The sequence below is a fragment of the Malassezia vespertilionis genome, chromosome 1 (genome assembly GCF_029542925.1).
Source record: "Malassezia vespertilionis chromosome 1, complete sequence".
NCBI classification, from domain to species: Eukaryota; Fungi; Basidiomycota; class Malasseziomycetes; order Malasseziales; family Malasseziaceae; genus Malassezia; species Malassezia vespertilionis.
This window is the reverse complement of record NC_079247.1, coordinates 127,085-154,946: the sequence shown is the minus strand read 5'-3', so window position 1 is coordinate 154,946 and position 27,862 is coordinate 127,085. Positions and strand designations below refer to the sequence as shown.

General features: G+C 54.3%; 17 protein-coding genes across 17 annotated transcripts; 7 read left to right on the top strand and 10 right to left on the bottom strand.

The window, feature by feature from the left end:
* Positions 1–231: 231 nt before the first annotated feature.
* MVES1_000092 (uncharacterized protein) lies at positions 232–1,090 on the bottom strand (the record flags this gene model as incomplete). Its single annotated transcript, XM_056204954.1, has 3 exons — positions 232–565; positions 593–750; positions 779–1,090. The coding sequence occupies 3 exons, from the start codon at positions 1,088–1,090 to the stop codon at positions 232–234; spliced, it is 804 nt and encodes a 267-aa protein (XP_056060929.1).
* A 1,492-nt stretch (positions 1,091–2,582) lies between these two features.
* Positions 2,583–3,209, top strand: MVES1_000091 (uncharacterized protein; the record flags this gene model as incomplete). Its single annotated transcript, XM_056204953.1, has 1 exon — positions 2,583–3,209. The coding sequence occupies one exon, from the start codon at positions 2,583–2,585 to the stop codon at positions 3,207–3,209; it is 627 nt and encodes a 208-aa protein (XP_056060928.1).
* A 29-nt stretch (positions 3,210–3,238) lies between these two features.
* Positions 3,239–4,205, bottom strand: DAM1 (DASH complex subunit dam1; the record flags this gene model as incomplete). The annotated part of the gene is made up of 6 exons (XM_056204952.1): positions 3,239–3,258; positions 3,282–3,386; positions 3,414–3,477; positions 3,506–3,562; positions 3,591–3,602; positions 3,642–4,205. 6 exons carry the CDS (start codon positions 4,203–4,205, stop codon positions 3,239–3,241), a joined length of 822 nt encoding a protein of 273 aa, XP_056060927.1.
* A 624-nt stretch (positions 4,206–4,829) lies between these two features.
* Positions 4,830–7,451, bottom strand: MVES1_000089 (uncharacterized protein; the record flags this gene model as incomplete). The annotated part of the gene is made up of 1 exon (XM_056204951.1): positions 4,830–7,451. One exon carries the CDS (start codon positions 7,449–7,451, stop codon positions 4,830–4,832), a length of 2,622 nt encoding a protein of 873 aa, XP_056060926.1.
* A 106-nt stretch (positions 7,452–7,557) lies between these two features.
* srs2 (DNA helicase) lies at positions 7,558–10,161 on the top strand (the record flags this gene model as incomplete). Its single annotated transcript, XM_056204950.1, has 1 exon — positions 7,558–10,161. One exon carries the CDS (start codon positions 7,558–7,560, stop codon positions 10,159–10,161), a length of 2,604 nt encoding a protein of 867 aa, XP_056060925.1.
* Positions 10,162–10,207: 46 nt separating this feature from the next.
* Positions 10,208–11,301, bottom strand: LEU5 (coenzyme A transporter; the record flags this gene model as incomplete). The annotated part of the gene is made up of 3 exons (XM_056204949.1): positions 10,208–11,058; positions 11,088–11,166; positions 11,197–11,301. The coding sequence occupies 3 exons, from the start codon at positions 11,299–11,301 to the stop codon at positions 10,208–10,210; spliced, it is 1,035 nt and encodes a 344-aa protein (XP_056060924.1).
* Positions 11,302–11,644: 343 nt separating this feature from the next.
* Positions 11,645–12,721, top strand: MVES1_000086 (uncharacterized protein; the record flags this gene model as incomplete). The annotated part of the gene is made up of 1 exon (XM_056204948.1): positions 11,645–12,721. One exon carries the CDS (start codon positions 11,645–11,647, stop codon positions 12,719–12,721), a length of 1,077 nt encoding a protein of 358 aa, XP_056060923.1.
* A 42-nt stretch (positions 12,722–12,763) lies between these two features.
* On the bottom strand, positions 12,764–14,257 carry MVES1_000085 (uncharacterized protein; the record flags this gene model as incomplete). Its single annotated transcript, XM_056204947.1, has 1 exon — positions 12,764–14,257. The coding sequence occupies one exon, from the start codon at positions 14,255–14,257 to the stop codon at positions 12,764–12,766; it is 1,494 nt and encodes a 497-aa protein (XP_056060922.1).
* A 91-nt stretch (positions 14,258–14,348) lies between these two features.
* Positions 14,349–15,554, bottom strand: MVES1_000084 (uncharacterized protein; the record flags this gene model as incomplete). The annotated part of the gene is made up of 2 exons (XM_056204946.1): positions 14,349–15,516; positions 15,550–15,554. 2 exons carry the CDS (start codon positions 15,552–15,554, stop codon positions 14,349–14,351), a joined length of 1,173 nt encoding a protein of 390 aa, XP_056060921.1.
* A 124-nt stretch (positions 15,555–15,678) lies between these two features.
* MVES1_000083 (uncharacterized protein) lies at positions 15,679–17,100 on the bottom strand (the record flags this gene model as incomplete). The annotated part of the gene is made up of 1 exon (XM_056204945.1): positions 15,679–17,100. The coding sequence occupies one exon, from the start codon at positions 17,098–17,100 to the stop codon at positions 15,679–15,681; it is 1,422 nt and encodes a 473-aa protein (XP_056060920.1).
* Positions 17,101–18,882: 1,782 nt separating this feature from the next.
* MVES1_000082 (uncharacterized protein) lies at positions 18,883–19,482 on the bottom strand (the record flags this gene model as incomplete). The annotated part of the gene is given in 2 exon segments (XM_056204944.1): positions 18,883–19,463; positions 19,476–19,482. The coding sequence occupies 2 exon segments, from the start codon at positions 19,480–19,482 to the stop codon at positions 18,883–18,885; spliced, it is 588 nt and encodes a 195-aa protein (XP_056060919.1).
* A 177-nt stretch (positions 19,483–19,659) lies between these two features.
* MVES1_000081 (uncharacterized protein) lies at positions 19,660–20,832 on the top strand (the record flags this gene model as incomplete). The annotated part of the gene is made up of 2 exons (XM_056204943.1): positions 19,660–20,182; positions 20,249–20,832. The coding sequence occupies 2 exons, from the start codon at positions 19,660–19,662 to the stop codon at positions 20,830–20,832; spliced, it is 1,107 nt and encodes a 368-aa protein (XP_056060918.1).
* Positions 20,833–20,857: 25 nt separating this feature from the next.
* On the bottom strand, positions 20,858–21,649 carry MVES1_000080 (uncharacterized protein; the record flags this gene model as incomplete). The annotated part of the gene is made up of 1 exon (XM_056204942.1): positions 20,858–21,649. One exon carries the CDS (start codon positions 21,647–21,649, stop codon positions 20,858–20,860), a length of 792 nt encoding a protein of 263 aa, XP_056060917.1.
* Positions 21,650–21,728: 79 nt separating this feature from the next.
* Positions 21,729–23,201, top strand: MVES1_000079 (uncharacterized protein; the record flags this gene model as incomplete). The annotated part of the gene is made up of 1 exon (XM_056204941.1): positions 21,729–23,201. One exon carries the CDS (start codon positions 21,729–21,731, stop codon positions 23,199–23,201), a length of 1,473 nt encoding a protein of 490 aa, XP_056060916.1.
* A 954-nt stretch (positions 23,202–24,155) lies between these two features.
* On the bottom strand, positions 24,156–25,282 carry MVES1_000078 (uncharacterized protein; the record flags this gene model as incomplete). Its single annotated transcript, XM_056204940.1, has 3 exons — positions 24,156–24,660; positions 24,688–24,819; positions 24,849–25,282. 3 exons carry the CDS (start codon positions 25,280–25,282, stop codon positions 24,156–24,158), a joined length of 1,071 nt encoding a protein of 356 aa, XP_056060915.1.
* A 73-nt stretch (positions 25,283–25,355) lies between these two features.
* Positions 25,356–26,531, top strand: MVES1_000077 (uncharacterized protein; the record flags this gene model as incomplete). The annotated part of the gene is made up of 1 exon (XM_056204939.1): positions 25,356–26,531. The coding sequence occupies one exon, from the start codon at positions 25,356–25,358 to the stop codon at positions 26,529–26,531; it is 1,176 nt and encodes a 391-aa protein (XP_056060914.1).
* A 61-nt stretch (positions 26,532–26,592) lies between these two features.
* MVES1_000076 (uncharacterized protein) lies at positions 26,593–27,855 on the top strand (the record flags this gene model as incomplete). The annotated part of the gene is made up of 5 exons (XM_056204938.1): positions 26,593–26,837; positions 26,864–26,898; positions 27,035–27,047; positions 27,263–27,309; positions 27,398–27,855. The coding sequence occupies 5 exons, from the start codon at positions 26,593–26,595 to the stop codon at positions 27,853–27,855; spliced, it is 798 nt and encodes a 265-aa protein (XP_056060913.1).
* Positions 27,856–27,862: the final 7 nt, after the last annotated feature.

The following is a 27,862-nucleotide window of genomic DNA, read 5'->3' as shown; positions in this document are numbered from 1 at the left end:
GGTACGGATCACGCCAAGTATATGCAAACAGAGACGCCTGGCGCAACCACACACGATATATTGTAACAGTGCTTAACGCGACTGAAGCATTCCGACGCGTGGCTGCACGTACCGTCATGGAAAAGTTGGAGATACTACGACACTAAAGTGGAGGTGCTCGATCGTGAAGCGCCATGTTGTGCGCATATACATGCGTTTCACAAGGCATGTCCGACCAAGCAGTTATAAAATTTAAAGCTGGTATTGTGCCAGCGCCTCATCGTCCCACGAACAGAATGTGCCGGTCGCGCCGATCTCAACACCTTGTGCATTCTTCGGCTCGTTCCTGGTGCCGCCAAGTGCCAGCGCTGCCAGCACATGTGCAGGCTTTTCAGGAGGAAGAAGCTTACCGTTTTTGTGCATTTCCACAAACTTGGCACGCATTTCGGGCGCAATGTGCTCCGCACTGCGAATTTCGCTCTGCATATTGGTATCGACAACACCAGGTCGAACTGGGAAAGACGCCACCTCCGTCTCCTCCGTTGCCAACGTGCGTGCAATCGAGTTCATTGCAGCCTTTGATGCGCTATTGTCAGCAAGAAAGGTTGCGTACCTGTACGCGCCCCAGGAACTGGACCCCGAGACAGCTGAGCCACTGCTTACGAACACGACGTTTCCGTGCTGCTTTCGCAGCTCCGGCAAAGATGCCTGTAATGTGACAATCAAAGACGCAGTATTCACATTGATGGCGTGCATAAATCGTTCGTGTTCCTGCGGTCAGTATTGCAAGGGCACGCACCAGATCTGCCAATTTGTCTGCACAAAGGATTCCCGCGTTTAAGATAAGCGCATTGAGCTGTCCAAATTCGGAAACTGCCTTTTGGACGGCGCGCTTGTTGTCCTCTAAGCTCGTCACATCGCCCTGCATCACTGCGAGCGAGGACTTACCCTCTGGAGTTTCAGCGAGCTCGCGAAGTTCGTCGGTGAACGAGCGCGAGAGCGTAACAACGTTGCTGGGCGCAATCTTTTCAGAACCATTGATCAGAAGCTTAGCCATAGCAAATCCAAGTCCGCGGCTGCCGCCCGAAATCAAGACCGTTTTCTTCGCCATTGTTGTACGTAGATGTGTCGTTGCGCAACTACGCGGGACCTCACATACGATTTTACTAAATGTGCCTGAACCGTCAAGGCGGCGCATACGGCGTGTACTTTGGCACAGACGATATGGGCATTGGCGCAGATATGCTTAAACGTTTCTTGGGATGCACGAACTCGGAAAGAGGAGCGCATGTGAGGCGCGACCACCACATGGGGGCGTCATGATGCGCTGCATCTGTTTTGGTTTCTCGCTTTAGGCAGTGCCGCTCCCACGCAGACAAAAGTGCAAACACAATTGCTGAGAAACATATGCAGCTAAACGCAGTTCCGGCATTTGCTGTCAAGGATAATGGTATCTGCGATGGTTGAGAAAGCGCAGCTGGGCCCAACGCTTGGTCCTTGTTGAGCGTATTGAACTCGTCGGCAGCACGTGCGATGTGTACACGCAGCGCGATTATATCAAGCAGGAGGACAAGCGCCATCACATCCTGTACATGCGTAATCACTCTATATGTGAGTATCAAGCGTGCTGAGGACATTGTTTTTTTTGTTGCCTGGCGATGTACGCGCCGAAAATGCCATGCACTAGTGCAGCATAAGACGAGAAAGCAAAGAAGCACCAGCACCGGCTCGATCCCAAGCTTTTGCGGCAATCCTTCGGTGTTCATGTGCACTCCGGCATTATTTTCCAGCATGGATGTATTAAAGTGTGGTGGGATACGCGCAGACGTGCATTCATATACATTGTCTGCATTTGTGTAGCAAGAGCCAAGGAGCCCTATCGAGAATCGAATGTTGCTCATGGGCTGCTGTCCTGCCACACTGCTTATGTCGCGGCGCTGCATACGCAAGCGGGCACTGGGCTCACTTGTTTGACTCTTTGCGAGCGTTGCCGAAGGGAATCCAAGCTCCATGGTATTGGCTTGCATATCTGTATTGGACGGGAATGGCGATACTGTCAAGCTGGGGTGGATGCTAGACACATCTTCGACGGTTGCTACCTCTGTAGACACTGTTGGCGTGCGTGTCGCATTTTTCATTGGCGCAGGGCTGATGTAGATCAACGAGATGCTTGAGCTGTGGTACGGTGCGGGGCTTAGGAGCGAGATGAAAACCAAAATGAGGCATAGTAGCTGGAACAACGGTGGTAATAGTAATTTCAACAGTGACATGATACCAACTGATCTCACCCTACACGACTCTATATACGTTTGTGCAGCGAGGACACTGCATTGTGAAAGAAACGATTGTGCCTTGTTACGCACGGACCACGTGATGTTCTTTGTCCCGGGCCGCTCCTTGCCTCTCCACCTACGATGTCTGCCCCACTTTTGAGCCGGGGTTTGCAGCCTGCACGTCTCAGTCTGCATGCATTTTCATGTGAAGGTGCTCGTGCAGGGATTCGTACGTGCGGATCTCGTGCTGCTGTGCGCTCGCCTCGGATCCACCAACGCTTCTCCCCATGGAGTAAGGCACCGTTCTTTGCGGCCACACTCTCTGCTTCCATGCTTGGTTTCTTTACGAGTGCGCGCAACGGCAATCTGCTTAGCACGACTGATTCTGGCTCCATTTTGCGCGAGGCTTCTCCTGCAGCAATGACGAAGCAGCCGTACACGCTCGTGTTTGTGAGCGCGGGCCCACTTGGCGTGAAGCGCAGCGACTGGCAATCATGGATCATGTACTTCCGCGAGGCGGGCTACGATTGTATTGATCTGAATGTGGAGTTGCCCAAAAACCCGCAAAAAGATGTTTCGAACGAAAAGATGCTTGCCGACGAGGTCACGGAGCAGGTCCGCCTTAGCTCCCTCCAGCGTCAGCCGGTTGTCTTCTTGCGCGATCAGGGGAACGCGGTGGTGCCGTCCTATCTCGGCACGGGCGGTCTCTTTTTTGGAAAGCGTGGCCCCATGTCTGGCCTTGTTATGCTGCACCCTGACAAGACCGAACTGGTCGATGGCGCAGACTGGCCATCCAACACGCCCGTTTTAGTCATTCCGCAAACCACTTCTCAGGCGCCTGAGTGGGCCGATGCCATGCGCGGCGCAAAGAAGGCGACCATGATGCCAGACGAATGGAATGAAAAGGAAGGCTTAATTAAGGAAGTTGAGCGTTGGATGCGCGACGCGGGCCTTTAATCTATGGAGCATCCGGGTACCGCTGCTGATTAAGTCGATAGACGACGCCCTGCGGTCAGTATAAACATACACATACATTATTCGAGGCGCGTACCACATGGTTTGCGGCAAGTAGTGCAATCAAAGCTTTGTTGACTTTGCCTGCTGGCAGCACGGGCTGTTTTGCAATATCCGCAACTAGGGTGAGCATGGATATACACATACCGCGCAAGCCTGTGCCACTTGCAGAAAGCAGCGCAAGAATCACACTCTGAACTACCTCGCGTTGCTGTGTGTGAGCGTTAGAGCAACCATACCTGTTCTCCATTCCGGTATTCGAGCGGCATTGTATCCAACACTTGGTCGGCAAATGCCTATAGTGAGTAGAGCGCAATGACGTACCTTGCGCCGCCGCTGAAGGGCAGTTGGAATGCGTTGTTTTGGGGGACTTACAGGAGCGGTCGACGTGGTGCTTTTAGAAACACTCTTACTAGACCGCAACAACGCGCGCGACTCTTTCGCTGTTTGTTGGGCACGCGGTACCGTGCTTTGGCGCACCGATTGCTTGCGTTGCCGAATTGGCCCGCTTTCCGCATCCGTATCTGTCCTGTATGTCTGGTCCGCCTCTGCATCGTATTCTACTTGTGCGGGCATCGGTACTGCGGCCGAAAGTGCTAACGTGAGCAAACTCCACAACATACCACGCCGTGCCTGGACACGCAGAATATCCTCTTCGGATGGTGCCTCCGGCCACTCTACACAGAATGCGTTCATTTTAATCCCATACAAAAACGTCGCAAATCCCTCGTTAAACGTCGAAAGCGCATGCTGGATCTCAAGCGTCTGCTGCAAATTCTCTTGCAGCGCACTCATCTCCTCGGCAAGGATAGGCAGCGCTTCGTCCGCAAGAAAAGACAGCGGGGTATGCGGATGCTGTGACCGCGATCCGAGCGGCAAGAAAGAGCCGCTCGAAATACGCCGGATCGGCGTCGAGGTTTTCCGCGGTGTGGACGCCATGGCGGACTCCAAAGACGCGCGCGCGCGCGGTTGTGTTGCTTACTAACCACTGTGCCAACCGTGCACGCCTGCTTGTATTCGTGCGTTCGCAAGCATGTCCTCGTCGTACATTTACTTTCGCGGTACGCTGTCATGAGCGCTTACACTAGTTACTGGGTCTGTGCAGGGTGTCACTTTTCGCAAGAGTACCATGAGTGAAGCGCACACGCTTGGTCTGCGTGGATGGGTGCGCAATGACTCGGATGGTTCCGTTGTAGGCGAAGCCGCTGGCGCCGCGGATCCCATTGCCAAACTGTGCGCGAGAGAGATTTGCTAACAACAGACGCACATTTTTGCACACGGGTCCGAGTCATGCACATGTGGAAAACGTGGATATGATGTATATCAAGGACCATGACGTGAGTACGTCGTCGCTGCCGTTCCCATTTGAGATCCGCAAGTAGGATATTACAATTGCGTAGTTGTTAGGAAGCTATTACGCTGTAAAATGGCGGGTCTTAGTACTATGTAGTGAGCTGCATGCGTACACAGCAAGCGGCAAATGTTACGCTTCGTACCGCACTCCCAACCCTCAACCAATGTGCAGTGCTGCATGTATCTACTACGTTATCAAAAAAAGACTAACTACTTGGGCGTCGCATTATTGTTCGCGCTGGAAAATGCGTATACTTCCGCCAAAGGTGAGCGGCGCAGCCGGTAGTCCTGGGAGTTGGACCGGCGACGGCGTTTCTCCGAAGCCTGGTCCAGTCCAGCTTGTACAACGTCATGCATTTCCGCCTCATTCACGTTGTCTTCATCAAGCAAGGTCTCGTACTCGCTATCCCTTTGCCGCCTCGCGCTTCCCCATCCAAATACGAGTTCGTCAATAAAGGTTAGCGGGTGCGAGAGCGATCCGCGCTCCGAAAGAGTTCGGCCCCGGAAAAGCATCGTATCCTGGGTCTGTTCGTCCGGCGGCGGCGCACTCGCCGACGGTGTCTGCATGTGGATATCGTCCATATTAAACACATCCGGCCCGAGCTCCTCAATCACCGCATACATTTGCTCTGCAAGGCTTTGCCGTTCTTGCTGCAATGCGTCAACCACTTTGCGCCTGCCTGGCACGAGGGAAGAAAGGAGCGGTGGCAACGATTTGTACACGTCGATCCCCACCTCGCTAAATTTGAGCGTCGAGTACGCCATGCATGGCAATCCAATAAGTACGTAGAGTGGCATAAGACGCTTGTGGATAAGGCGAACGTTGGGCTTTCGCCACACGAATGCAGTCGCAATCCCTGCGTACGACATGTACAAAATCGGTGTGACGACGAGAGAAACAAGCACTTTCCACGTTGCAAGCACGTCGCGCCCTTTTAACTTAACTTGTGATGCAGCAAGCGCCTCTTTTGCTTTGATCTTGCTCACAACTTTGGCGAGGATAATGATGGGCGCGTTGAGCACCGCGCCTGGAAGAGCACACGTCGTCCACACCGTGAGCATACCGAGGCGATAAAGCAGAAGCACCACATTTGAAAATGCAGAGCGATTCGCACGCTCGACTTGATGATCGCGAATTCCCACTTGTTTCAGGTGATCGTTGTAGGTAAGCACGGCTTTGCGGAGACGCACAACCGATGGATGGTCTTGACAGCGCAGGTAACCCATAATGAGCAAGCGGTTAAGGCGCACTACGTCGCCCAGACTCGGGCGCTGTCCTGGTACTTTAATCAGGCGGCGCCCTGCTTGAATCACCATGAGCGTCTCGTAATCCGGTGCACGTATAGTAACGCTCTTGATACCATCGTACACCATGTCGAGCATATCGGTAATCGCTTTGCGCTTCTCAGCACCACCACGCTTGAACATCTCGACCATACCATGAGGAACACTGAGTGGCTTGCCAAACTCGACAACGGCACGCGAGCGAAACTTGTGCGGGTGAAAGTAAGACATGCCCACAGGCACAATCTTGACATTCAATGCCGGATTATTTGCAATTGCGCCGAGCGCCATCACCACGACACCGGCCTTGAGTGGTAGAAGGTCTGTGCGGTCATGGCTACCGCCCTCAGGAAAAATGCCAATGCACCCGTTCTCGGACAGACAGTCAAATACCTTGGTGTACATCTTTTGTTGGTCGACAAACGGCAAGCACTTGTACTCTGCACCCTGCCGGCTTTGCAGCAGTTCCACCGCTGCATTATTGATAAAGGGTGCCTTAATCCGCAATTCTGTGTCGCTCAGTATCTCGACCACTTCCGCAGCCGCATACTCAGTCTCTTTCGACAGCAAAATTTGGCCGCGCACCATGGCTTGCTTTGTAAATTCAGTATCACACCCTTGCAAAAGCGTGGCATCCGCCGCCGTCACGCCCACGGTACCGCGACCCGCTTTTGCATAGTCAGCCGCGCGACTGACAGGAATGCTCTGGAACATGCGCGCCATGGTGCCGATAAACTTGCGATCTAGACTTTTTTGCGCAATGAGAAACGAGACGCGGCGCCCCGAGTTTGAGCGCACCTCGGACGCAAGGAGCAACGGATCAAGAAACTGATTGTGATGCGGTGCCGCGACAAAAATGACGGGACCTTCGCGCGGAATTTGATACGCAGAGCGCGGCTGGACTTCGCGAAAGAAAAGGTTTACAACACCGCGCCAGAACAAAAGCAAGACATCGTACGCCATCTCAGTCGCAAGCAAGCGCCGCAGTAACAGGACACGTGCTGCTGAGTTGACAAGAACGCGTGGGAGAATTTTGTGCACTGGAAACGGCAGAGATGCAAGGAAACGGTAGAGGTCTGCGCGTGTATACGCAAGCGTGCCGTGGGACGCTTGCCGCGATGCAGACGTGTTTTTATCGGCAGACTCATCTCCAAGCGCTGACTCGACAGCCATGACGGCTTCTTCGCTAATTGGGCGCGACGACGCCGCAATGGGGTCCTTGGGAATATCAAACAGCGGCGGCAAAAGGGCCCGTGTGCTTTTTGGCGCCGTGCCGGACTGGGCCGCAGCCGCATAGTCCAGTACGTGGTTTGATGCAGCTTCGTGGCTCTGAGCATGCGTCGGTGTGCTGTGCGTCTCGTCTCCGTTCGCTGCAGGCACCGCCGGCGTCTGCGCCGATTGTTGGGGCATTTGTGGGGCGCTGGGCTGGTGCAATTTCAAAGGCGATGTAGCGCCCTTGAGAGGCTCCGCAGACGTGTTTTCTACGCTATGAGACGATGTCTGAGACAAATGCCGCACGGATTGGTCGTCCGCATCCCCGTTGCCCATATTCAAAGTAATGGCGAGAGTTTGCAAGGCTACGCGTGCTGGACCATGCACAAAACCACGTGCTAATGCACCTCCACCGTAACGCTGCGCGTTTGTGTCTTGCGGCATGAGCAATGCGGATACGCTTCGGCGGCTCGCGCTCGATAGCCTTTCGCCGTCGCAGCGGCATGCGGCTGTATGGGACCCTGAAAGGCCGCTGCAGATCTTGGCGGGCCCTGGCTCTGGCAAGACGCGGGTGTTGACAATGCGCGCTGCATGGCTTGTGCTGGGTGATGCGGACCGACGCCCGATCAAGCCAGAGAACTGTGTGGTGGTGACATTTACGAATAGGGCAGCGAGGGAGATGCGCAGTAGGATTAGTGCGTACATTGGCCCGTCCATGACGGATCGGCTTTTGCTCGGCACATTTCACGCGCTCTGTGTCAAGTTTCTGCGCAGGTATGGACGTCTTGTAGGCTTGGCGAACAATTTTACTATTTGCGACTCGGATGATTCGTGCGTACCTAGACATGCTAACAATAGCATACGGATTATAAAAGGCGTGATTGAACAGCAAGCAGACATGCTCAAAGAGAGCGGCGTGACCATCAAGGCCGAGGAGGCCAGAACCGAAATTTCGCGCGCCAAAGCACGGCTGCAGACTGCCGAGGCGTTTCGCAAAGCGTGCCCAAATGCGCCAGGCAACATGGATCGGCATACGGCAATGGCAAATGTGTACAAGGATTACGAGCTGTACCTGCGCGGTAGCAAAGCGTGTGACTTTGACGATTTGTTACTGTACGCCGAGCGGCTTTTTTGCCTGCACCCTGGCGTGTGCAGCAAGATAGAGCATGTGCTTGTGGACGAGTTTCAAGATACGAATGCTATACAATACGCGCTTATGCAGCGTCTTTCTGCGGCGTCCGGACGCGTTAGCATCGTCGGCGATCCGGACCAGAGCATCTACAGCTGGCGGAATGCCGAGGTGAGTAATTTGGAGAAAATGGTTCACGACTTTTCTGGAATAAAGCGCATCTATTTGGAGGAAAATTTTCGGAGCACGGGTGCAATTCTCGATGCCTCGCTCAAGGTTGTGCAACAGGATCGCATGCGAATCAACAAGGGCTTGTATACTGCACAGGCTGAAGGAGCGCCAGTCACTTTTCGCACGTTTGATACAGAGCTGGAAGAGACCGAGTATGTGGCGCTGGAAATAGAGCGCCAAATGCAGCTTGCGCGCCCCATGCTCCGCTACGCCGACTTTTGCATATTATTGCGCTTCAACGCGCTCAGCCGTGGCTTCGAAGCAGCGCTGCGTAGACGGCGCATTCCTTATCGCATGCTTGGCGGCCAACAGTTTTTTGATCGTGTGGAAATCAAGGATTTGGTCGCTTACTTACGCGTGCTCGATAACCCAGCCTATGCTCCTGGCTTGTTGCGCATCTTGAATGTCCCAAAACGCGGTATTGGAAAGGCAACGATCAGTGCAGTGAGTGGACTTGCCTCAGCGCAGCGCATACCCATTTACTCGGTGCTCGAGCAGATTTCCGCGCGCACCTCCGAATTGTCAGTTCACGGCAGGGCGCTTTATGGCATCGACACTTTTGTTTCTGTAATGAACAAGCTGCGCGAGCGCGTCCAGCAAGGACTGTCTGTGAATGAACTGCTAACATGTGTTATCGAAGTAACGGAGTACAAGACATATTTGGAACGCGAGGGAGATTTTGCGTCGCGCTGGGAAAATGTGCGCGAGCTGCTAACTTTTGCAGCGTTGTGTGCGGGTGACGATGAGCGTGAAGAGCTCTACCTGCCTCCCAAACGTACAAAGCTCGATCCAGAGGAGCAGGAGGAAGAGCCCACGCCGCTGCGCACGTTTCTCGAGTCGAGTGCGCTTGCAACGGATAGGACCGACGATGATACAAACGATAAAGTAACCATTGCGACGTGCCATGCCGCAAAAGGCCTTGAATGGCCCATCGTATTTGTCGCTGCTGTAGAGGACGGCACGTTTCCTTTTTACCGATCCACCACGCCGGAAATGATTGCTGAAGAGCGGCGGCTTTTGTACGTCGCCATGACGCGCGCCGCCTCTAACCTGTATCTTTGCAGCACAAAGCGTCGAATGATGGCTGGCGAATGGAGGAACCAGAAGGTGAGCATGTTTGTTACCCCACTCATTCCTTGTTCCCGGGGCGGGACTGGTTTGAGTGCGCCTACAAAGACAGATGCTGTGATGTGGTGCTTTACATCGCCGCTCATCCAAGATTTTCTTCATACTACTGCGCGTATTCTCCAGCGTTCGGTACCTAGCGAAGAAGTACTGCAGCAGAACCGGATTGAGTACAAGTTTTCCGACACGTGTACATCTCTCGATAAACTCGATGCATGTCGTAACGCTGCTTTGCAATGGCGCTCCGAAATGGGCAATGTCGGGCTTCCAAGCAAAAGCGGGTTTCTGAGCGCACTCAACTCCCTCGGCTCGGCAGCGTTGCAGCATGGGTCGAATCTTGGCATGCGCTCAACACACGCCGCGCCGGCTGATCTCCAGCAAAGTCATGGCCACCGACGGTCAATGTCAAGCACGACACAAAACGCGAGCAGTGCTGCGCCGCAAGCGCATCCGCTTGCGCGCTTTACATCCAACAACACAGCTCCGCAGCGCAAGCGAGCACTGGGTATGGTGCGTCGTCGGGCTGGCCCAGGCCTGAGCTGGCCACCCCAGAAGCATTAGCATATATGCATCATACGACTATGGTATATAGAAACGAATGTATGCGCTATAGGATGCCCAGCTGCCGTTTCATACCAAACCATACAGCGTAGCTGATGGCCGTCATAGGCACGACTTTGATGTACCCAATCGACAAACCTGTATAAAAGCCGCGGATCCCCGACGTGTTGTAAATCCATTTGATCGTATCTCCAAGCGAGAGCATGCGCTCTGGAGAGAGGATCCCGCTAACTTGCTGCCTACGACGGACAACCTCAAGTGGGTACGACGCCGTTTGTGATATTGCGCCTGCAATTGCGCCGGATGCCAGATCCACAGCACTGCGACTCACGTTGAATAGCGGATTTTTGCCCCGCTTGTCGCGAAGCGGCGCGCCATGGGAGTCGCAGTAAAGAAATGTGCGGTACATAAACGACTTGCACTGGCCAAACACCAAGAACGACGTCCCTGCATATGGAATCATCCCCAGCACCGTAGCGAAAAAGCCGCGGTAAAATTTCAAAAGTGGGAATCGGTACAGGAGTTCAGATACACCGGAAGAACGGGACTCATGTTGTTGTGTACCTTCGTGGAAGATGGAGGAGATGATGAAGCGCAAGCTGCCTTGGTGGTGTACAATTTTGGTATCAAAAGCAAGCCGTACGCGAATCAATTCGAGTGGGTATGTGACAAAAACGGAGAGCACACCAGAGAGACTGCCGGCAAGGAACAATTTTGTGGACGTCTCGCTTTGGGATGTAGGCATCAAAGTTGCGTGCAGCATATCGTATGTCATGTATTTGATGGCGGCGTAGGGAAAGATGCGCAGCAGCGTCGCTGTGTGGCCCTGGTACAGCGCAGCAAAGCCTTGCTGCCGCACGATCCGTCTTGCGGCATGGACAACACCGAGCCACCGGCCTGACGTAAGTATGCACAGTGCCACGTACCGCTATAATTCTTAAACTCTGGGTTCGCCGCTTGGAAAAGAATCTTGACGCGGTCGAGTGGGGCAATCGCCGTTTTCGCCTATCGTTAGCTAACGCCAAAAAAACATACAGCACACCCGGCAATGCCTCCGGAAAGCCCACTACGTAGTATATAGTCCCAATCCTGGCGGCGTACGCGCCCTTTATTCGGCGCGCTCGGCGCGCTTGTCGTCATCTTCTGGCTTCACGGCCACGGGGGTAAGGTCACTCGTTGGTCCGGGGCTCGATGACAAACCACGCTTGCACTGTTTGCCGTACCCATACAAGGTCCACGTGGCAAATGCGCACGCGTTCCACACCGCGACAAGTGTTGCTCTGGAATGGGATGCGCGATCTGCTTGGAACCGTACAACGGTAAAGGGCAGCCTGCAGCGCTTCCGTGCGGGCATGTATTTCATGCTGAGTGCGTAAAGACATGGCTAGCACGACCAGCTCCGCGTACGCTCTCGTCGGCATGCCCTCTGTGCAAAGCACCCGCAAATGTCGAGCAAGTCCTGCTCTTGTGGCTCCACGATGACATGGGATTTGCCGAATATGTTGCGGCATGCCGCGCAAAATTTAGCGGGGAAGAGGACGACGTGCTTCATGCAGCGTGTGATTTTGTTTTTGCAATGCAGAGCTATGCGATGGCTGCGCACGGCATCCGTGCATTGCCGCTACGTCGCGCAGCGCAGGATGTGCAGGACGCGATTAGGCGCGGTGCAGTCAAGTCTGCACGAGCACAAGAAGCGATTACCCAGGGTATGCAGTCGCTGCATGATATGGTAGAGCACACGGAAGGCGTATGCATGACCCTCGCCAAAGCCTACAGTGACACGCAAAAAACGGCGACCATGCAGCGTAGCACGGCAGAAACGCTGAAGGATGAGCGCAAGCAGCTTGATATGCAAGTTGCCAAGTTTGAAAAAGAGAAGCGCGCCTACAAATCCAAGTATCGCGAGTGTGTTGCGCTGCAAAATGCTACAGAAGAGCGAGCGGCTGCGTTGGAGGAGACAAGAGTGCGGCTCGAGCGTGAGCATGCACATCATCTTGCACGGGCCCATGAGGGTCTGGCCAGCGCAAAAAGTGCGAGCGTGGATGCCATACGACGCGCAACGCTGCGTGAGCAGGAAGCAGAGGCAAGTATTTCGTCAGCACGCGATTCTGTGCGGGCGGCCGAGGAACGTGCAGCAGAAGCGCTCCAAGCGCTTCAGGAAACGCGCGCAAAAGACCAGCGGCTTGCTGACCAAATGCGCAGTATGCAGAGCGCTCTCGAGCGTGCGAAAGACAAGCAGCGCGCGATGCGTGCGCAGCTGGACAAACAAGCACACAAGCAAAAACAGGACAGCAGCCCCGCACGATCCTCTCAAGCGGCCCCTTGCTCGCCGCGCAGCGTCACGAGGGAAGCATGTGCAGTTCCACGCTCGCCGCTTGCGCCGAAACGCCGAAACGAGGTGCTGGACGATTTAGATGATACCCACTTCCCGATGCCCGGTGGTAATTGTACACGGCCATGGAGCGTACCTAAGCCGAAACAAGCGACACTGGATACGTGGGCGCCGAAAAAGCACCCTGTGGTGCTTGGACCACGCCGGCGTGCACGTCCAATTACGTAGAAATGAATATAATGCACTACAGTACGGCACAGTACAGCGCTCCTATGTTTTGTGGCCTTTCTTGGCCATGCGCAGACATGCATCCTCAAGCCAATTGATCCCTTCGCTCACACGCATGCTGATCGATGTGAGCGGCGGCAATTTGAGTCCGAGCGTAGCCGGCAATGCACGCGGTGTTGCAGAAATTACATCGACGCCATTGCCGCGCAAAACACGCTGACCCTGGCACTGGACAAAATCTTGCGGCTCCCTTACACCCTGGACAACGAGAACAACGGTGATGGGGCGCAAACTGCCATCGCACATAGATGGCTTCAATGCACCACACGAAGAATTCTCCAAACCAGTGCCTTTGGCAAGCCAAGCAGCAGATGTGACATGACGTGCCTCGTTAAAGCGCACAATCCGATCGACGCAGGGAGCATTTCCACTCAAACGCTCCGAGCACGGTTCCATGGTGGTGTACATAAAGAGTGACAACGGCGTGCGCTTAGAGCTTTTCTCGCGCGCGAGTTTGCTCTGTGCGTCGGGTGTGCTCGCAGCGTAGCGCGCAAGTTTTTCAAGTGCACATTCCTCTGCGTGTGTATTACCTGGCAGCTCGCGCGAGTATCCAGTAAACAAAGAATATGGCGCTAGTGCTTCAATTACGTCGAGATCCATGGATGGATTACGCATCTGTGCAGCATCAGCGGCAATCACGCATCCAACAGAAAATGCGGTGGGTACGGCAATGCACAGATCTGCCTGCGCGAGCGCATCAAGCATAAGACTCAGGTGCGCATTCGCCGATCCTTGCAGTGCAGTGCACGCCGGGGGCTTTGTCCATGCCTGGAAATTTGTGAGCCATTGCGAATACTCAATCTCAATAGGACCATCGGGATAGACCGTCCAGCTATCGCGCAAACAAAGCATGCGCGCAAAATAATTTGTATACAAAAACTTGCGGAAATGCATTAAAAGTGAGTCATGCTTTGCACGGCGTGGCATGCGTTCCGTTAACATATAGTACATGGCACCCATAGCAATGCCAATAGAGCACCCCACATACACTTGCTCGAGCGTATGGTACATGAGGTAGACGCGGGAGTAGCACGTCAAGCCCGTGATAATCACTATTATGCTCAACATTGCTGCAAAATCCATGTAGCGGCACCACATTGGACGCGAACGTCCCGGTAGAGGCAAGGGCGGGTGATGCAGGTAATGAAGGACCCAGAAAGCAAAAAAAAAGCCGCAAAACTGTGCATGCGACGAAGGCATTCCATATCCTTGGCCCAGAAACGGCGTCGGGCGCGCCTGCCGAATGCTCCTCTTGAGCTTGCTGTTTACGAACTCACACGCAAATTGCCCAACGAGCGCGTTGGCATACGTAAGCTCGCGCCGCTGCAGAAGGACGCCAAAGTACACGGCAAGCATAAAGACTGGCATAAGCGTAATCAGTGCCCATGTCGGGCCCCATGGATCAGCTATAGAGTATTGCACATGTGTAAGATCATACGCCGCAAGCGCCTCGAGGTTTAAAATAGACGACAGCATAAGGGCAGGCCGGGCCCAACTCCACGCACCCCAAGCGTCGTAATGTGTCCCAGTCTATTCACTCCTCCACACCCAACACCTCCACAAACGCTCACTCCTCCTGTGCATTTGCAAATACACTGTGGTGCGGCAGCGCGGCAGGCACATTGCGGCGCCCCATACGTACGTGCTCCGAAGGATGCACCTCTTCCGAATGTATTGGTGAAGTAAGGAACGTGGCGATTTTTTTGCCTAGATGCCGCAATCCACGGCGCTGCGCTTGGTCTGTGTGTGCACTCCACAGATTTTGCGGCGGGCCCTGAATCACTGGTGTGTTTGCCTGGGGCATTGTCTCAGGACTTGATTCTAGGCAAATGTCTTCCGGGACATCGGCAATGCCGCGCTGCACTGCCTGTTCAGGCTCCCTAGACAGGCGCAGCGGCATGGCTGGCCTCGGCGCACTGTCTTTGCCGAGCAGTCCCATGCGCGATCCTTTGCGACGCGGCGCAGGTGACTTGCTTAGATTGCAGCTGTCTGTGATGGGCACGCCTTGAATTGCACATGGACTGGGTGTATGAGGCCGAAGCATGGCGGGAACCGCGTCAATGCACTCTTGCACATCTTTCTCCAAAGCATCAAACGTGTGAAAGGCACTCTGCCATGCCCGCATTGTGTGGCAGAACTGAATTTCGTCTGCCTCTGCACGGCTAGGCTTTTTTGGCGTGTGATGCTCTGGGAGCACCGGATTCGAGCGTGGAGTCTCGGGTGGGGCGCCCAATTCGCCATGCAGGGCTGTCGTTGTGCTCCCAGGGCGCATTTCGACAAGATCGCATGTGGGGCTGATAGTGGGCGACTCGCTACGTGAATGATAGGTAGAATCAGGCACGGGGGGTAGTGCACGATGCTGTAAGTACGATGGTGTCGTGCTCGTGCTCGGAACGATCTCCGGTGTTTCTTCGTGCGTCGGCGGTTCCGGAGCAATAAACGAAGTGGGCAGCTGGATGTACCCCTCGAGCACGCCAGCTGAACCCAAGACCATCACAGGGACCATCTCCATTGAGGTGTGCTCATTGGCTTCCGAGTGCATCGGTAGGAATGCAAATGTGTTGGTCGCATTTGGTGGGTCTGCATCTTTTGAGCGCGGGCGCAAAAGTACTGCCACAGTGCGCTGTGGCATGTAAGGTGCAGCACTCTGCTCCGAAGCAGAGCGTTTGTGCATTGCTGGTTGGCGCAGTATCTCTGTGGGCCGCAACGGCACCTTCACTTTGGGGATCGCGTTACTTGACTGAACGCGGCGTAACGCGGCAAGTGACTCCATAGATGCACAACAATATGGGTCACCCTTATATAGCTATCAACACATGCGTGGGGCAAACTAGCTTGCATGAACGATGAGAGTAGGATGGGAATCTAATCGAGTAGGACAGGGCATGCACGTCACGTTACGCAACTTCGTACAGGTATGTGCCCAAAAGCTCTGTGCCTTTAACATAATTGCTCAGGTCAAGCTTTTCGTTAGTAGAGTGTGCGCCGTCATCTGCGCGGCCCATGGGCAAAAGCAGCACATTTTTTCCGAGCGCATCGGCAAACGTGAGCGTAATGGGAATCGAGCCACCCTCGCGAGTGAGGTCTGGTTTCACGCCGTAAATCAACTCGGTTGCACGGGTTGCCGCCTCGTAGTTCCAGTGGTTTGGATCCACGGTCCATGGTTTGCCCGGATGATCGGGCTCGAGCTTAATCGTGTTCTTCGAGTGTAATTTGGCAAATTCGGACTCGACGTGCTTACGCACACAATCCACACAAGTTTCGGGCTCCATGTCGGGCACAAGTCGGATACTAAACTTGCCCGTAACTTTGGCTGGAATGACGGTCTTGGAACCGGGTTCGGCAAATGCGCCTTCGATGCCGTGCAGGCTCAAGCTGGGGTAGCGCATGCGGCTCATAAGCACCTCCACCTTATCCTCACTCACCGTAGACTTGCTTCCAGTCGAGTTGTCCACATCAGAAATAGAGAATTCCATGACTTCGAAACGCTTGCGCTCCTCGGGTGTGAGCGGCGCAACCTGGTCGTAGATACCAGGGATGGCAATTTTAGCATCGGGCGTGACAAGGGAAGCCATTACGTGGACCAGATCAGTCATGGGCTCGTGGATCATGCCACCAAACACGCCTGAGTGCAGGTCTGCAGCCGGGCCGTGCACGGTAAGCTTAAAGTAGGCAACACCGCGGAGTCCGTGCGTAATGCACGGCTTCGTTGTGCCAAGCCAGTAGTTGTCTGAAATACACACGGCATCCACGTCTTTGAACAACGTCTTGGCATTGCGCTCAACAAATTCATCCAACCCGACAGAACCACTCTCTTCCATACCCTCTAGACAAAGCTGGAGATTGACTGGTAAATCTAGGCCAAGTGCTCTGTGTGCCTCAATCACGTTTAACCAGCCAAGAACAGGGCCTTTGTCGTCGGTGGCGCCGCGGCCCACAAGCTTTCCGGTAGCCTCGCTCACATGCAGCGAGAATGGCTCCGTGTCCCAGCCGTCGGATTTGAGTGCGGGCTGCACATCGTAGTGACCGTACACAAGAATAGTTTTCTTTGCCGGATCGTTTCCATACTTGGCCACAATCACGGGGGGGAGTTCGATATCATGTCCGTCCAAGTTCTGGCGGCCAAGCTCAAACAGCTCCGTCTGTGCGCCAAGTGCGCCAAGTTTTTCGTGGAGCCACTTGCCCATGCGCAGCACCTCGGGGCGGTAGGACGCGTCACCAGAAACACTAGGAATAGCAATTGCCTCGGCCAAAATATTGATCAGGTCTTGCTGGTGCGATTCAATGTACTTTACAAACTTGCTCCGGTTGTCGGTCATGGTGCAAATGAAGGGCGGGGATTTTCACCTCCACACGCATACTCCGCATGCATGAGCCGAAGCTTGCGTGCGTGGCTGCAGGCGCGTGCGCTCGCCGACATGCCAGGCTGCGCTAAGATGGAGCAAGTACCATACTATAACTCTGGGAGCAGAGTACAGGTCATACATGTGTGTTGCGACGCTACTTACTCAGTTCCTTACATACCGACCCGAAGACGCGCCGCATACTGCGATCGATGTATGGGCGCAAGTGTGCGATGCAGAGCATTACATACCTGCACGTTTTACAAGCGCATGTGTGGATGCATTTCAGGCTGAAATGCCAGGCGTTCGCTTTACACAGGCGCGCGGCGCGATATTTGCCATTCGTAGCTGCCGAGTTGTGTTTGCGCAGGTACCGGTACAGAGCACACCGTGGCGTAAGAGTACACCTACCGAACCAGTGCTAGAGGTCGAGCAGTGCACATTGCTTGGAGGGATTGGCGAGTTGGTGCATACGGATGCGTTGCGCAATGTCCTCTATTAAATATCTTGTCCATTCTACACCCTACACCTACAAGTCGTCACGTAATGTTACTGTCCAATACACAGGAGCGTCTGTAACAATACGAACCGTGCCGCTCGGGTCGTCGCCAAGGTGATTCGACGTCGATAATAAACCACCCAATGATGACAACTCTCCGTTCAAATTCCACTTGAGACCCGCCGTCGTGATGTGCGCAGCATTGACACCAAGTGGCAGGACACCGCATGTCTCGCTAAAAATTGCACGGTCATGTGAAAGAGAGTGTGATCCCTGGCGTAAGTGTGGTTGACAACGTACCGCGCAAAGTAGGCAAGTAATACTTTCGCTAGAAATGACGAGTGCATGCGCGCGTTTGCGCAGTGCATTACCTCGCGGCATTGTTGCATCCTGCGCGCAAGGCTCTGTGACCATTGGCATCACTGGTACACCTGGCGCTAATTGCCAAAGCACATGTAATGTATGCATCGATTGATCCAAGCGGCCTGATAGACCGCCAAATATCACAAGCTCGAACGCATCTGCATCGCCCTCAATATCTTCTATTACCTGGATCCCTTTTTGCAGATCTGTTGCGTACTGCGACGGTATATGCACGATAGGCACGCCCTGATGTTAACTCACTTGCAGACGTACTCGTGCTGAAAAGAACTCGCGCGTGCTCGCATCCAACGAATCCAGATCTCCGCATATTTGCTCCGGAAGCGGCAATGTCTGCCACGCCGCATCGTCCTCGCCAACCAGTGCCAGCAACCGATTCGCGCCGCCGTCAGCGCAAATTCGCACACTTGCACGCCGCCACAAAATGCAAAACAACGATTTTAAGTGCTGCGCCACCGGGGTGTTCAGCATGATAAGTGCATACCGCTGCGGCTGCGCTGCACTTTGCGTGCGCAGCACCGCGCCGAGATCCCATGCGTCAGACATGCACCAGCCCTTGTGGATGTGCCCGCATCGAGATGGGCTGACTAAAGTTCGACGCGTGCGCTCTTGACTCCATGCGAGCGTACGCCGGAGCGCTAGTGCACTGGTGCGTAGTACGCTATACTGACCGCAGCGATGTAGCAGTGAAGCAGATGATACTTGCAATTGACGAACATACTCCGTGTATTGTAATGGATCTTGACGAGACGCATGTCCTGGTGAATACCAAAATGCTTGATACCCTCCTGGAAATGCTCGAGACAGAGGTACGCTTTGGCACGAGCTGACCCAAGTTTGAGAAAAACACATATACGCTAGAAGTGTAATCTATAGTATTATGCATCGTTTTTGCCGCCCTCCTTCTCATGCTTTTCAACCGCCAGTTTTGCAGTCATCAGTTTCGCCATGCAGTTGCGCACATTTTCCTTGGCACGATCAATACCACCCTCTACGGCGCGTTGGTACTCGACCAGTGCTTCTTCTAGCATTTCGCATGCTTCGAGCACGGCGCCGAGGTTAAAGTGGATCTCGGGGTCGCCGGGGCTCTGTGCTGCAGCGGTGCGCAAATGCTCCACGGCAAGGTCCGCCCGACTGGGCATGGACATAATGTACGCAGAAGCCAAATTTGTGTGCACATCAGGACTCTCAGGGGCAAGGCGCAGCGCATCATTCCATGACGCAATCGCACCTTCTAGGTCGCGCTCCTGGTACTGACACACGCCTAGATTGTAGTACGCAGACGCATTCTCATGTGCGCGGATACTGTTACGATATTCTCCCATTGCCTTCTCCAAGTCACCCACTTCCAGTGCCTTGGTGCCCATGTTGAGGAACCGCTGCGCTTCGTCCTCCGCGGGATCGCCCATGCTCACATTTGCATCACGCTCTGTCGCCATAAATCGCCAGTGCACTTTTGCTGCCGAAACACGGTGCATATTTATATTACGCAAAATACCTCGTGGCTGCACGGCTGCGCGCACAACGCGGCTACTTGCAAAGCGGAACATGATGAAGAAAAGCGCAGGCGTGCGCTTGGACGTTAACCACCAACGATGGAGGTGTGTAAGTTGTGCTGCGTGAAGCCGTGTGGAGGTGATGATTGAACCCATGCCATGAGCATCGGCTGCGCGGCCGACCGACCGCGCCTAATCATCCCGCCGAAGCGCAAAACTTCGGCGACGGAGGAGTCGTTTGAAAAATGGCGCGAAGAATTTGGGGCTGATGATGCACCAAGCGCCGCTTTGGAGCCGGCACTGCCGCTGAGTGCCGAAATCACGCAATGCCCATACTGCCAAGAGCCTGTGGACAATCCATCGCGCAAATTAAAGCGCATGTTGCACTACTGGGAGCAGCGATCATGCTACGGGCATGTATTGCGTCCAACTGATACGATTGCAGTGTGCCAGCAGCACCGCGACGAGCGCTCCGTGCTTCCTGCGGGACAACAGCGCGGCTGGCCGTGTCACGTTGACTTCAAGGCATTGCGGCGGCGAATCACACACCCAAAAAAGCGGTACATGCGCATTTTGGAAGACTGTATTATTTGCCCAGAGCAAAGCATCTACTTTCAATCTGCAGCTCGACAGCACGCTGAGAAAGGGAAAAAAGTACTTGCGAGTGCCCACGAGCTCGATAGTTTTCACGAGCGACAAACGGGCTAGTACGTTGCAGTCAATACTTACATCAGCTATGGCGAGCAAGGACGCGAACTGTTTACGGATATTGTGCACACAGCGTACGTACAGGACCCGCTGCTCCCGTCGCTCGACTTGCGCAATCCCAGTATGCTGCAGAAAATACAGCCGTTGGGTGCTTGTGAATTTGTGGATCACGTCCTTGTTCCTGAGCTTGCATGCATGCTAATTCAAGACGATATGGGCGGCAAAGAAGCAGGTATTGAGCTTGCGCATGCGCGCCAAGTCCAGAACGAAAGCCACAAGTTTGGTGTCGCAATGTATCCCAGCGACGCTTGTGGGCCTGCACAAAACACACGACGGGCATCCGGTAGCTGGGTGGGTGCATCTCCGAAGCGTGCGCGGCAGCATTCCATGGACAAAAACGCGTACACACGCACACTTTACGTTCAACAGACGCTCGACGGGATGCGTCGCTCGACGCGTATCCAGCAAGTCGGTCAGCACATCACTGTTGAAAGCGACTCGGAGGAGGAAAAAGGGAGTGCGGCATCTCAGACATGGCACCAACAACGTCTGCACCTACCGCGTCTGCATGCAGCATCCGAGCGACCAGCGCCTTTGCCAGGAAAACACAATCATGATATATAGTTGATGCATACTACAGAATACAAACCTACCCAGAGCTCGCACGCACGGCCCCGTCGCCTGGGCCCACTCGCTTCTTGCCTTTGCGTTTTTTCATCGCACTCGCAACGGCACTGCGCGCATTCTCTACAAGTTCACGGCTTTGTTCCACGTAGTCATGGTCGTCAAGCCGTTCTTTACGCTTGGGTGCACGCGCAGGGCCCGCTTCAGGCGCGCCGCCAAGCCCTTCACCGGCATCATCAAGTTTCGTCGCAGCTTCTTCAAAGTCCACTTTTGTTTTTGGCGCGCGCCCGAGCATGCGCTCCAGTTTTGCATACTTGGCTTTCTGTTTCGTGTCAAGCGCTGCCTGGCGTTCAGGCTCGTTGGCAATGTACTCTGCAAGCGCCTGCGCCTCATTCACAGTGCGGATCCGTCGCCCTTGCAAATCCCGGCATGCGTCTGTATTCCCGTCTTTTCTCCGCGCACTCATGCGGCCGCCTTGGGCACGCAGCATATTCCCAAAGCCTCCTTTGCCGCCAAGGAGACGCACACGCACCTCAAGCTCCACAAAATGGCCAAGCTCCGCAAAATCAACAATTCGATCATGTTCGTGCATAGTGCGGCCGCCGCGCGTTGTGAGGCGAAGGAGCGACTTGTCGACAGACCCTAATTCCATCGCAACGGCGACATCGTCCAAAAGCATGTCTCCGGTAGCCAAACCGCCCATACGAAAACACTTTGTGTGCATTCCCGGATTCAACGTCTGCACAAGTACTGCATACTCTGGCGATTCCAATGACACACTTTGCAAAGGCGGCATGGCCTCGGGCACCGTCGCCATGGCAGTCGCACAGTGGCGTTGCGCCGCGATGCGCTAATTAGCACGTGACGGCACCGGGGCCCCTGACCATCCTCTCACGATGCGTTCGTGCACGGCGCTGCGCAGTGCGTCGACTTTCGCGCGCGGCCCGCATGATCCATTTAACGCCTTGACGGCCGTGTTTCCGCGCTCTGAGAAATCAGAGGGCTTGCTCGCACAATGGTCCGTGAGCATCAAAGAGAATATTTGTATGCAAAATGTACCGGCGACGTGCTCCAGCAAGTTCTTGTTGGATTATAAGTCGCCCTTTGATGCGGCGGTTGTTCAGCACTTGCGTAATGCTGGTGCACATCTTACATCCCGCACCAACTGTGACGAGTTTGGCATGGGTGGCCTCAATGTGCACTCCCACTTTGGACCTGTTGCCAATCCTGCCGTATACGAGGATATGCAAGAGCCCGACTTTGCCAAGTTTAAACCTCGCTCTCCCGGCGGCAGCTCTGGCGGTGCAGGTGCGGCAGTGCGTGCCGGGCTGTGCCGTGTCGCGATCGGCACCGACACAGGAGGGTCTGTGCGTCTACCTGCATCGTACTGCGGCGTCTATGGACTTAAGCCGTCCTATGGGATGGTCAGCAGGTGGGGAGTCATTTCCTACGGCGACTCTCTCGATCATGTAGGAATCATTGCGCGCAGTATTCCTGATATTCGCACGACTTTACGCGCTATATCGCACGACGATGGCCGCGACGCAACGTGCACGCCAGCGCCATTGCGCAGCGCGCTGGAGGCATCGAACAAAATCAAGATTGCCCAGTTTGGCAAGGTTGCTCAGCAACCTCTTCACGGGCTCCGTGTTGGCATTCCTCGCGAGATGTTCCCTGAAGAGATGAATCCGGGTATTGCGGACGCCACCGATCAAACACTCGACGCCTTACAAGCGCTCGGCGCCACGCTCATTCCATTTGATGCGCCTTCTTTGGTGCATGCTGTAGGAGCTTATTACGTGCTTGCGTTAGCCGAGGCAAGCAGCAGTATGGCGCGCTTTGATGGGATGCAGTACGGCGCTGGCACCGAGGCGCTCGCCACCTACCGCGAGACGATTGCAGCGAACCGCGGCGCTGGGTTTGGCGACGAAGTGCGCAAACGCATTCTCCTCGGCACGTATGCACTTACCGCAGATGCAATGAACAGCTATTATATGCGTGCGAAATCCATTCGCGCGGTACTTGAGGCGCAGGTGCGAGGGATATGGTCCACGCCTGATTTGCGAAGTACAATGCACTTGAATGGACAGGGGATCGATGTGGTTGTGCATCCAACGGCACTGCAAGGTGCGCCATTGCTTGGAAAGCCCACCGACGCCGAGTATGCACAAGATGTAATGACGGTGCCCGGAAATCTCACCGGATTGCCTGTTCTTTCTGCACCGGCACACGCAACGTTAAGGGGAAGCGACGGTGCGCGTCTCCCCATTGGCATTTCTTTCACTGCGCAGTGGGGATACGAACATTTTTTATTACACATTGTTGAGCTACTACAAGCGCGGAACAATGTTTTTGCGCAACTTCATTAAGCCGGAACGGTCTGGATCGCTTTTACAGTAATGTCAAACGTGCCGAGGAACACAGCGCCCCCCAATCCAATCCATAGTGTACGCGGCACAATGCCAGCAAACAATGCGCCAAGTCCGCCCTGGTGTACAATCCCGCGCAGGGTGGTGCAGATACGCGTGTCTACCTCTGCTGCGCTCGTACCCATCTATAATCAGCAAATACCCTGTACGCACTTTGGCCAACATAATACGCGTCTTGATCACGTCCAGCGGCGTTGTCAGCGCCGCGGCAATGCTCCCGGCAATGCTTCCAGCACCAGCGGCCTGCCACCATGTCGAACGCTTTCCAGGTGTCGTCATTGTATGCTTAAAATATTCATACAAAGGAAATTGGATGCACGTAAAGGGAATCTCTCGCAATATCGTGCCACTAAAACCACGGTACAGACCAGCAACACCTTCACCCGCGACCACGTTGCGGAACGCCGTGACAGAAGAAATGCGGCCATACACAGAGGTCTGCTGTCGCGATTTGACAACTTCTGTAGGCACACGCACCATACATGCGGACACTTCGGCGATCGATGCAGAGAGCATATGCACGACCGCCGAATTGGCGGGTCGATCCCCGTACCAATTTTTTGACAAGAAGGACTTCATCGACTCGTACGTTGTAAAGAAAATGGACGCTGGTGTTAGCGCACATGCTGCGTACCTCCCGGCGCACTACCAACAGCAACGCTGCCCATACCGCGATACACGCCGGCAAAACCGCCGGCTTTCCAGAAACCCTGCGCGCTTTGCATACGAGTTTTAAGGGTATCAATTGGGTAAAATAAAAAATCAACAGACATCCCGGATACAGCGCCGGCCATAAGCGCCGTCGAGAAGCGCGGCGCAAACAGCCCAGCAGCTCCGACCTCCCCGACCTCCATGATGGGGTAAGAGGAAGATTATCTAGTTTACTAAATAAAACTACGTGCGTTGCTCCGACTGCCAAAGCGCGTACAATGCACGCCGGCTAGGAACGTAGGCGTCTGGCGAGCTGGCAATAGTGAAGGCATGCTTAATTGTTTGCCGCCGAATGGAGAGAATGCGGCGTGCATCTTCGTCGAGTTCAGCATCGTCTTCCTCGTCGTCGTGTTCATCGCCGTCGTCTACATCAGCGTGCATGTGTGCAAAGATTGACGCAAATCTGCACACGTCGTCCCCATGACTGGCTTCTGCGACACGCCGCCGTTTCTTTTTCCTATTATCCAAACGAGTCGCATCGAGGAAAGGATTTATTGCGCTGGACATGACACGGTCGTACACGCGCTTCGAGCGACTCGTTGCTGCAAGCTCAAGCAGCGGTAAAAGTAGACCAGAGATTGGGACTCGCCCTGGCTCATCCGCACTGGATACAACCTGCTCGAGCTCGTCGAGGTAAATGTCGCACACGTGGTATGTAATGCTGTCTGGCATACCAACGTTGTTGGAGCTGCGGTAAGTCAAAATGCGCACGCACGATAAAGGCCCATGCAATCCTCGCATCACACTGGTAAACTTCTTGACAAGTACAGAATCCCACTTGTGCAGGAGCAAGAGACGGAACCCTGCCTCCACGTACCGCCGCATCAGCAAGTAGTACTTGTTTACGCTATTGTAAGTAACAGAACGTGCACATACCGGAATTTATCTACACCGTGCCACTCAGAGGCAATCGTCATCCAAAATCCATCGTAGAAATCCAGGGCGGTAAGCGCTCGCGCGCGTGCTTTTTTAACCTGCAACGGCTTGTCACCATCGACCGCGTCGCTCTCCTCAGCATGTTCTTCGTTCGTCGCAATCCCTGCCACATGTAACACAAGTTCTGCAAGCTCCTGTGCAAGTGCCTGCTGTACCAGCGGTTTATCTGACATCCAGAAGCAGTAAAAAACACCTTTCCATAATTTAGCAAGCTCGGCATCACGCATATCAAGGCCGTCTTCACGCGCGCTTTTCAAAAGAAAAGCTGCTAGAGATCGCGATGCACGATCACGTACACGCTTTTCGGAAGATGCAAAGTATTTCGCAAGTGGAAGCTCCGCATCTACAGGGTCTGGCTTCGCCCGTTTGCCCATCGTCGTGGAGTGTGCAAAAAAAAATGACATCGGCCGAAGATGCGGCGCACGAACCTCTTTCGCGATACCCTCCATGAAGCGTGCAGCGCCAGAATATGGGCAGCGCACCTTGCCGGTAGGCGTTCTTCCGATAGACTTTGATGGTATTCCTACAGATGGTGCACAGTATCTGGCCATGGTGCGCGACGAGGCGAGCAAACAGCCGCGCATAATGCACCTCGCGTCTTTCCAGTCTGTGCACCCCAAGCCTGTGCTCGACTCCGTCACTCAGCGCCGTAGTTTTGTGCCGAGTGCACGATGGCGGACTGTGTTTTTGGAGCGATTTAATCGATTGCATTGTACTTTGCGAGCGCCTCCCCCCCGCCATACTGGGCAGCGCCGCACACGTAAGCCAGCCATACACGACGAAAATGGCTGGTACATGTATATACATGGACGCATGCCACCAGACTCACAAGAGAGGCAGAAAATTTTTAGGGCTCTGCAGTATATGGAGTCTGAATTTGAGCCTGTGTCTGAGCCTGTGTCTGAGCCTGTGTTTGAGCCTGTGTCTGGGCCTGAGCCTGTGTCTGAGCCCGTGTCTATGGCCGAATCGGGAAGCCTTGTTACTGATACGAGCGACGCGCCGGATGAAAGCTCAGCGTGGGAGACAGAAGAGTTTGACGAAAAAAGCAGTCTGGGCAACCTCAACCCACTATACCTGTGCCAAAGGGATGAGGCAGAAGTGTCATTAAACGAAAGCCCATCGTCCTCCGCTATGGATACGGCATCCGATACATCCTCGTGTGGCACGTCTGCCGACGAGGTTGATGCAGCGCTTCCAGTGGACTATACTCGCACTACTCCCACCTTAGCCGACTTTGGCTACCGCTTCCGCGAGCCAACGGTGGACGCAGTTGCCTCGTTCGAAATCGACGATATTCTTCGCCTGCTCCAGCTTCTACGCAAATGGATGCAACAGCCGCACTTTACAATAAACACAGGTCTGCATCACATACATATGCGCTGGATCTTTGCTCTCCTCGCACGACTCGACCGGCGCCTGTCCGGCGAAGAAATTGCGGGGCTCCGTGCATTAGCGCGTGTATGCATGACGGCCATTACAAAACAGCGCAGTGAACATGCACATCAGATGCTAGATACACAAGACGTCACTACGGACCTGCAGGTCGGTCCGTGGCTTCTGCTTACCGTAATTGTCGGTGCATGGGGCCAGCTCGACTTGTGGGAGGAAATCCAAGGGCGCTAGTCATCGATCACGTGGCATTCATCGATACGTAGGAACATGCGTAGCTTTCCCCTTCCAAAGCATGCCGTGCGTTCATATTGTGCTTGTCAAAGTAAAGGACCAAGTTCTCCGCAATGGCTACGAGGAGTTCAAGGCACGCCTTGAGACGCTTCGTGATTTACAGGTGACCAAGGACGAAGTCACGCAGTTGCATTGGGGCCCCCCTATCTGGGACACGCGCTCGCAGGGCTTTAACTATGGCCTCTACACCGTGTTCCGCAACCGTGAAGGATTGGAGCGCTACAAGGAGGACAACGACCATAAGGAGTACGTATAAAAGTCACTGACAGCAGCTTTTCCAAGATGAACTTGCTCCCGAATGTGGAAGGTATGTGATATGTGGACCTAGAGACAGCGGCTGACTGCGCGATGCTATGTTATGCGTATTTGTTGCGTTCTGTAGATGTGTTGGCTTACGATTTCGAGATCTAACTGGTGTAGCGTGATCACTGTCGCCCTCATAGGACGCAAGGCGCTGTAAATCTTTTCCACGTGCCATGTTAGTCAGCGGTGCGCAACAAGACGCGCGCCTTTTTCGCGTGCATAAGTAACGCGTTCTTGCCAAGGCGCGCGGCCCTTCCTTGCGCTGCCACGATGAACAAACGCGCAACAAGTGCTGCGGATGTGTTTCACACCGATAAGGATGCGCGTAGATTTACACGGGCGTCCAGCGAATACAATGCTATTTCCAGCGATATTCAGACGCGCCTGCAAAGTATGAGCTGGCGGATTCGTTCAAGTACGTCTTTGCATTACGCTTATAGCAGACGTACACCGCGGATACGTAAACGGGACGCCGCGGGGCATGCAGTGCACGAGAAACACAGATACTACCAATGTCCAGGATATGCTACAGGATGCACGGAGCGCACAGTGCCATTGGGGACGCACTGCGTCTGTTCCTTTTGGGGCATTACGCGGCGAATCCGCCGAGCATGACTCTTGCGCGTGGAATAATGAATTGAAGCGTGGCATCTCGGAGGATGATAGCGATGCAGTGCTTGCGAGTGCATTTGAAGAAAATGAGCTTGCCTGGCAAGGCGCGGTTTGCGAAATGAATATGGTGGACGACAACTGGGAGAATATCCCAGCTCCGGAGCGCACGGTACGGCCTCTCCCCGCACGTTCTGGATTTCGTCCAACAAAGTCAATGCCACCTTTACGTGAGCTTCCTGCGGATTACAATCCGTTCCTGAACCGGGGCGCCGAGGCCATGGACCAGACTGTAGAAATGCACGAACGCGTGGATTTCGCAACCTATGCGCAGCGCACCGATAATTTCTAACATATGT